The 8,649-nt window shown below is 47.0% G+C and overlaps 1 protein-coding gene across 2 annotated transcripts in view; it reads left to right on the forward strand.

Annotated features, from left to right (window-relative positions):
• LOC142303372 (C-terminal-binding protein 2) overlaps positions 1-7,131 on the forward strand; it is a 78,474-nt gene extending 71,343 nt beyond the window's left edge. For both annotated transcript variants that reach the window (XM_075344675.1, XM_075344676.1), the window contains exon 10: positions 4,758-7,131. In XM_075344675.1, coding sequence (XP_075200790.1) covers positions 4,758-4,920 — 163 coding nt within the window. In that variant the 3' untranslated portion in view covers positions 4,921-7,131. The remainder of the gene's footprint in view (positions 1-4,757) is intronic.
• The last annotated feature ends 1,518 nt before the right edge of the window (positions 7,132-8,649 follow it).

Here is an 8,649-nt window from a genome sequence, read left to right on the forward strand (position 1 = left end):
GGCATTGCCTTTCGGCCTGGCGACAGCCCCACGGGTTTTCACCAAAGTCATGGCATCCGTTGTGGCGGTCCTGCACTCTCAGGGCCACTCGGTGATTCCCTACTTATACGATCTTCTGGTCAGGGCACCCTCTCAGATGGCGTGTCAAAACAGCCTTTCCGTCGCTCTGGCGACTCTCCAGCAGTTCGGGTGGATCATCAATCTCCCGAAATCCAAGTTGACACCGACCCAATCACTGACTTACCTCGGGATGGAGTTTCATACACAGTCAGCGGTAGTCAAGCTACCGCGGGACAAACAGCTTTCTCTCCAGGCGGGGGTGCAATCACTTCTTCGGAGTCAGTCACACCCCTTAAGGTGCCTCATGCACTTCCTGGGGAAGATGGTGGCAGCGATGGAGGCAGTGCCGTTCGCACAATTCCATCTACGGCCACTCCAATGGGACATTCTCCGCAAATGGGACAGGAGGTCGGCTTCCCTCGACAGGAACGTCTCTTTCCCTTGCAACCAAGACGTCACTTCAGTGGTGGCTCCTTCCCAATTCTCTATCGCAGGGTAAATCCTTCCTACCCCCAACCTGGGCTGTGGTCACCACGGACGCGAGCCTGTCAGGGTGGGGAGCGGTTTTTCTCCACCACAGGGCTCAGGGAACCTGGACTCCGATAGTCTTCCCTTCAGATCAATGTTCTGGAGATAAGGGCAGTGTATCTAGCCCTATTGGCCTTTCATCGGTGGCTGGAGGGCAGGCAGATCCGGATCCAGTCGGACAACGCCACTGCCGTCGCATACATCAACCACCAAGGCGGCACTCCCAGTCGTCAAGCCTTCCAGGAAGTCCGACGAATTCTGCAGTGGGTGGAAGCCACAGCTTCCACCATCTCCGCAGTTCACATCCCGGGCGTAGAAAACTGGGAAGCAGATTTTCTCAGCCGACAGGGCATGGACGCGGGGGAATGGTCTCTTCACCCAGACGTGTTTCGAGAGATCTGTCGCCGCTGGGGAACGCCGGACGTCGACCTCATGGCGTCACGGCACAACAACAAAGTCCCGGCATTCATGGCACGGTCTCAGGATCACAGAGCTCTGGCGTCGGACGCGTTAGTTCAGGATTGGTCGCAGTTTCGACTGCCTTATGTGTTTCCTCCTCTGGCGATGCTGCCCAGAGTGTTACGCAAGATCAGGTCCGACTGCCGTCGCGCCATTCTCGTCGCTCCAGACTGGCCGAGGCGGTCGTGGTACCCGGATCTGTGGCATCTCACGGTGGGTCAACCGTGGGCGCTTCCAGACCGCCCAGACTTGCTGTCACAAGGCCCATTTTTCCATCTGAATTCTGTGGCCCTCAACCTGACTGTGTGGCCATTGAATCCTGGCTCCTAGCGTCCTCAGGGTTATCTCAGGATGTCATTGCCACCATGAGACAGGCCAGGAAGCCAACATCCGCCAAGATCTATTACAGGTCTTGGCAAATCTTCCTATCCTGGTGCTCTGATAACGGTTTTCCTCCATGGCCGTTTGCCTTACCCACTTTTCTTTCATTCCTTCAATCCGGAATGGACAAGGGTTTGTCACTCGGCTCGCTCAAGGGCCAAGTATCGGCGCTCTCCGTATTTTTTCAAAAGCGCCTAGCCAGGCTTCCGCAGGTCCGCACGTTCCTGCAGGGAGTTTGCCACATAGTCCCACCTTACAAGCGTCCGCTGGAACCCTGGGATCTTAACAGGGTGCTAACGGCTTTTCAGAAACCACCTTTCGAGCCGCTGCGGGATGTCTCTTTATCACGTCTTTCGCAGAAGGTGGCCTTTCTAGTGGCAGTTACATCACTCCGGAGAGTGTCTGAGCTTGCAGCGCTGTCATGCAAAGCCCCCTTCCTGGTGTTTCACCAGGATAAGGTGGTTCTGCGTCTGGTCCCGGAATTTCTCCCTAAGGTGGTATCCCCTTTTCATCTCAATCAGGATATCTCCTTGCCTTCATTTTGCCCTAATCCAATTCACCAATGTGAAAAGGATTTGCACTCTTTGGATCTGGTGAGAGCACTCCGGCTCTCCGTGTGTCGCACAGCCCCCCTGCGTCGTTCAGATGCGCTCTTTGTCCTTGTCGCTGGCCAGCGTAAGGGTTCGCAGGCTTCCAAGTCAACCTTGGCTCGGTGGATCAAGGAACCGATTCTCGAAGCCTATCGTTCTTCTGGGCTTCCACTTCCTTCAGGGCTGAAAGCCCATTCTACCAGAGCCGTGGGTGCGTCCTAGGCATTGAGGCACCGGGCTACGGCTCAGCAGGTGTGTCAGGCAGCTACGTGGTCTAGTCTGCACACTTTCACGAAACACTATCAAGTGCATACCTATGCTTCGGCAGACGCCAGTCTAGGTAGGCGAGTCCTTCAGGCGGCGGTTTGCCCACCTGTAAGAGGGGGCCGTTTCGGCTCTTTTTATTGAGGTATTCTTTTACCCACCCAGGGACTGCTCTTGGACGTCCCAATTGTCTGGGTCTCCCAATGGAGCGACAAAGAAGGGAATTTTGTTTACTTACCGTAAATTCCTTTTCTTCTAGCTCCTATTGGGAGACCCAGCACCCGCCCCTGTTCCCTTCGGGCTGGTTGTTCTTTTGTGTACACATGTTGTTCATGTTGAATTGTTCTTTTGGTTCATGGTTTTCAGTTCTCCGAACATCCTTCGGATTGAATTTACCCTAGACCAATTTATAAGTTTTCTCCTTCCTGCTTTTGCACCAAAACTGAGGAGCCCGTGATCCACGGGAGGGTGTATAGGCAGAGGGGAGGGGTTACACTTTTTAAAGTGTAATACTTTGTGTGGCCTCCGGAGGCAGAAGCTATACACCCAATTGTCTGGGTCTCCCAATAGGAGCTAGAAGAAAAGGAATTTACGGTAAGTAAACAAAATTCCCTTCTTTATAGAGTAAAGATAATGATTAATACTAAAAAGAATAAGACATGAATATAAAAGGAATATTAAATGAACATAAAACACTAATATAAAGAATACTTACATTTTATCTTACATTTCGAAACTGACGAGCGGGGTGATACTCACACAATGTAACACGGCGCTGGAGAATGCATGAATCATCCTTTGTTGTCTCAAAATTAGCAGCGAAGTCACGTGGGCATGCAGACAAAAACAAACAACCACCGAAGCAAATTTTTAGTGCAAAAGATCAATGAAAACCGAAACAAACGATAACCGATGTCAACGAAAACTGAGGGACTACTGTACTTTGAGGCCAAAACAAGCTCCATCATTAGCAGGTTAAAGAGGACCTGCCACCAGGTCAAGTGTCCAGCCTTTGCTACTTTTTCCACTGCGTATTTTTTATTTATTTTTTTTTTTTTATACACCCGCCACACGGTTTCAGAGGTATGGGCCTTTTTATTTGGAGCTAATTTTTATGGTTTTTACCAATGATGTGTGCTTGCCAGTGCTCGATATTTGATCGTTGATTGCGCATTGGTGTCCTCGGTTTAGTATAGCAGGCGCTCAGATGTGGTCATGAAACATCGTACGCAAAGCACAGGCACACTTCACTGCATGATGTGAGCAGCACCAGAGACTGGAAGTGAAGCGAGCCTGTGATTCCATTATACTCGTTACTCAAGTTCAGCCTGTCTGAGGTTCACTCACCATTTTGAGTATTGTGCTCACTTTTACCAAATGGATGTGGCTCAAAGGATGATACAAGGGTATGTCTGTAGGCTCCTCTGCATAATTTAATTTATTTTACTCGTTTACATAGCACTATTAACTCCACAGCTTTACAGACGTGATAATCGCTGTCCCCATTGGGGCTCACAATCTTAATTCCCTATCACGATGTCTTTGGAGTCTTGGAGGAAACCCAGACAAACATGGGCAGAACATAGAAACTCCTTGCAGATGTTGTCCGTGGTGGGATTTGAACAAAGGACCCCAGCGCTACAATAATGCAGTTCTAAGCACCGAGCCACCGTACCGCCCATTAAGTACCCTGTTGCCTTGTTCACCTTGGTACAGACGATAAAAATTAGCACTAATTTAAAGACACATTTCTTGAACTGTATGGCAGATTTTAAGAAAGAAAAATCTAATACTCAGGAGCAGGAGGGATATGAGCAAAAACGAGATATTTGACCACGCCTCTTTTAAGCGTGGCGTTTGTGACAATTTATATTGTTTTAACTCCTTAAACCTTTCACCGGATGTTTAGAATACTCACTTAACGGTCGGTGCGGGGCAAACTTTTCTAATGGGCGTCTCCGGCTCCACGCCTCTTTTCGGCCATCTTTGTCCTTTTGAAGCTAGTGTGGATGACGCATTCTACGTCATCTACACTAGCAGACATTGAGGTCCCGCGCAGGCGCACTACAATACTTTGATCTGTCCTGCTCAGGGCAGATCAAAGTGCACCTGCGCAGGACCTTATTCCTGGCTAGTGTGTATGATGTAGAACGTGTCATCCACACTAGCTTCAGAAGGAGGACAAAGATGGCCTAAAGAGGAGGCACGGAGACACCCATCCGACCAGTCTGCTCTGCACCGACCATTAGGGGAGTATTATAAACAGCTGGTGACTGCATCCCTTTAAGGATGCATGTTACCACTATCAGTGGTATTGTTTACGTGGGCCGTGCATAATTTCCCAGTATACAGAAATGAATGACATTTACGTAGTGTCCCATCATTAATGACAAGCCTACTGTTTAGAAGAGATTGTGTATATAAGTGTTGCTTAGAAGTGATGAAACCTAACCTATTCTTGGTTGACTTTTGCAGGTTTCCGCCAGGAGTTGTGGGAGTCACTGCCCCGGGGCACCCAGCCGTAGTGGAAAGTCTAGTGGCAACGTCTCATCCTTTAATTCCCTCTGTTTCCCACACTCCATCACCAGGACAAACAAGCAAGCCAGAGCCAGACAGAGAAATCCCCACTGACCAGTAGCAATACTGTGCTTTGTTTGTGTTTCTTTTTTATTATGTTTATTTTGCCTTTTTTCCTCCCCTTTTTATTTTTTTTTTATACCTCTGGTCCCATAATTTTGCTCTGCTTCCTCCTCTCAGAATATTTGAGGGAGAAGAGCGGGATTCCAGGTCTTTTCAGCAGCTTTACCCGGTTAATAAAATCACGCTGCAAGCCCTGAGGTGTATCATCTCTCCTCACACCGGAAAGGAGAATGTTCTTATCAATGTCTGGAAACCTTTAGAATATTGCCTTTCAACAGATCTATTTTTTAACTGATTTAGTTTTTCGTGAAATACTATACGGGTGGGTTGTACTTCTGTGTGCCGGGGCAGGCTGATCTTTACCGCTTCCTCTAAAATCAGACATGCCCAGTTGTCTCAGGGAGCTGAGGCATCACCAAATTTTTAGTGTAGCAGGTATCTTCTAATCCACACAGTACTGGAAGAGAAGAATTGTTTTCTGAAGAAGCTTGTTGCATTTCTATAAAATTTTGGAATTATCTATTTTATAGTTGGATCATGTTTTTGTTTTTATTTTTTGTTTTTATTTTTTACAGAGACCACAAAATAAAAAAAAATTGAAATATTTAAAAGGTAGAAAATTAATGCATGTGTCTGTGGAGTTTCTCTCTCAGGTTCTTGGAGTCCTAGTAACAGTACATGGATGAAAAGAAGTCAAGGTACACACGACCCGCATGTCTTGTGTTCACCATGATGATGACCGTGGGCTTGGGCATTAATTCATTTCTCACCATTGTCTGCTTTGAAGCATCGCTGAATATCAGGGTTGAGTTGTAGCTGTTCATGGCATATTTTGCTTCTATAGCTTATTACAGAGGACAATAAGTGTGATATTTTAGGCTGAGTATTCCTAGATTATCAAGTTTTAGCGCCTCTAGAATTTTATCCCCATAGAAAATATCCATAGGATCTTTTACTAGCATGAGCTGATAATGAATAGTGTATATGTGTGATTTCATATAGCAAGGCTCAGGATTAAACTGCGTGAATTGGGTTGAAATTGTGTTCATGATAGTGTTGTAATAGTCCAGAGAGGAAGAAGCAGATGGAAGTTGTAAGCTGGTGCGCACAGTCCCAAGCCTTATAGGCGCTTTCATTTTTTATTCCATAAATCCAAAGTATGCACAGAAATAACAAATTTTCTTATTAGGCCGTGGCCACACGGGGGACTACTGCGATCCCCTCACATGACACTCGTCTCACACTGGCAGTACAGCAGAGCCGAGTGTCATGCGAGTGTCCCTGTGACTGAGGACAGATTGTGCGAGCGGACCTCAGCTGCGGGGGGCGGGCCAGCACTGAGGAGGGGCGGGCAGGAGCTCCTCCGTTGCCGGCTATTGCGATTCTCGCTCTGCACTCACGGTAACTGGTGTACTGCGAGTGCAGTGCGATTTTTCTCCCGTCCCATACACTTGAATGGGTGTGAGGAAAAACAAGGATCGCATTGCACCCGCAGCATGCTGCGATTGTTTTCTCGGTCCAATTAGGGCTAAGAAAATAATTGCTCATGTGCACTGACACACAGGCTCATATTGGTCCGAGTGCAATGCGATGTTTTATCGCACTCCACTCCCTTCGATTTTCATGCCGTGTGTCTTTGGCCTTACAGAAATCTTTTTTTTTTTTTTTTTTTTTTTTTGTCTTCTCCAAAGGCTTTTAAGTCGTAAAATATTTACAAGTTACCAGTTTCTAAGTGCTGATGCTTACAAGAATATCCATGTATGAGTGTGATATTTAGGACCAGGTATGGGATCAGACTCTCATTTTTTAGATCCGACTCAGGATTTCACTAAATTGGCTTGTTTTCCAATGTCTCCATTGATATCATAGGTTAGCATAAGTGTTGGAGCCCTTTCTTCTGCGAAGAAAACAATCTTAACTTTTCAATTAATTTTCCAGCTTTGGTTTCTCCATTTCTCAGTAGTAGGATGTTCTAATCTATAACTAGTGATGGACTGCATTTTCTTCCCAGTTGTCCACTATAAGGTCAGCTCACACACTAGCATCCTGGTCTATTCTTGTAAGCATCAGTAACATGGTTAAAATTCCTATCCGCCATATAGTGTCCCCTGTAGTGATGAGCAAGCACTGCCATACTCCGTACTCGTAAAGAGCAGTTGGATGCTCAGATGGGTGTGACCCGAGCACTCGAATTTAATGGATGTCACAGGGGGACTCAAGCATTTTTCCAGAACATTTCACAGAAAAATGCTGGTCTCCCCTTGACTTCCATTACACTTGGGTGCTCGAGTCACACCCATCTGAGCATCAAATTGACTCTTAAGTACTAAGCATTGTAGTGCTTGCTCATCACTTGTCCCCTGCTTAGGGCTCATGCATATGGCCATTCAGCAGTTGACCAACCTCCATATTGTGCAGACCTGTAATAGGGTACCTATAATGTAGAGGCCCTTCTGTATCTCCTTTAACAAAATATTGGCACGTTCCCCCTGAATGTGGTATCACAATGTCTCAAGGTGCGCATTTCTTCTAGGGAATAAAGGGTGCTTTACATGCTGCGACATTGCTAGCGATCTCGTTACCGATGTGATACGCCAGATCACAGATAAGATTTGCCGAGATCGCACATAGGTCATTTTTGTAGCTCCGGTCACATGTGCGATCTCGGCAAATCGTATGTGCGATCTGGCGTGTTACATCGGTAACGAGATTGCTAGCGATGTCGCAGCGTGTAAAGCACCCTTAACTGTAAAATACAGCACCACAATATCCCTGCTCATCGCTATATTGTGTGCTTAATTCCTAAAGGTGTATTCCAGCTTAAACCCCTTATTAATTTTTTGGATATGTTTGATTAGATTAATGTGGCGCCAAACTCATCAGTGTCGTATAGCTGAATTAAAGGGAACATTTCACCAGTTTTTTCACTAATAAACTAAAAGTGTCACCTTCTGCAGCTCCTGGGCTGCATTCTGTGAAGGTACACCTTGGCCCTGACTCCCCTTCCAGACCCCAAAATAACTTTATAAAACTTGGCCGTTAGATATGCTAACTGCCTGTGTGACTCAGATGGGCGGATTTATTTTCTGCTCCTTTCCCCCCTCCTGCCGCTGATCGCCATCCTGCTTTCTTGATTGATGTGATGACGCCTCCGTCATCATCCATGTTGCTCTTTCAAATCTGGCGCCTGGGCAGTTGTCCACTAGCGCAGGCGCATTTCGCCCTGCCACATTGCGGACAGAGCAGAAAACATAGCTGCCCTTGAGCGTGCCGGTGAGCTAAATACACAGTTATGAGGATTAGGCCGGGTACAAGGATGACGCAGTGACTCCATGCACAGCGCTTACCATAATCTTGCACCTGCGCAAATAAATTACAGACGCGCGCGAGGGCAACTATGTTTTCTGCTCTGCCCGCGATATGGCAGAGCGAACTGCGCCTGCGCGAGCCGACCGAACTACACAGGTGCGAGATTTGAAAGAGCAACGTGGATGATGACGTAGGTGTCATCATGTCAATCAAGAAAGGAGGACGGCGAACAGCGGCAGGAGGGGAGGACAGGAGCTGAAAAAGAGCCTGCCCATCTGATCAGTCTCCTAGACAACGAGCTGTAAACAATGTTAACATTTTCAGCCATTCTGGAAATATTAAATTGCAACCATGCTTGCTTTTACCACAAACAACCATATCCATTCATGAAGATAGAAATAATCGTTATTTTAATGGG

This window comes from Anomaloglossus baeobatrachus, chromosome 4 (assembly GCF_048569485.1).
Source record: "Anomaloglossus baeobatrachus isolate aAnoBae1 chromosome 4, aAnoBae1.hap1, whole genome shotgun sequence".
Taxonomy (NCBI): Eukaryota; Metazoa; Chordata; class Amphibia; order Anura; family Aromobatidae; genus Anomaloglossus; species Anomaloglossus baeobatrachus.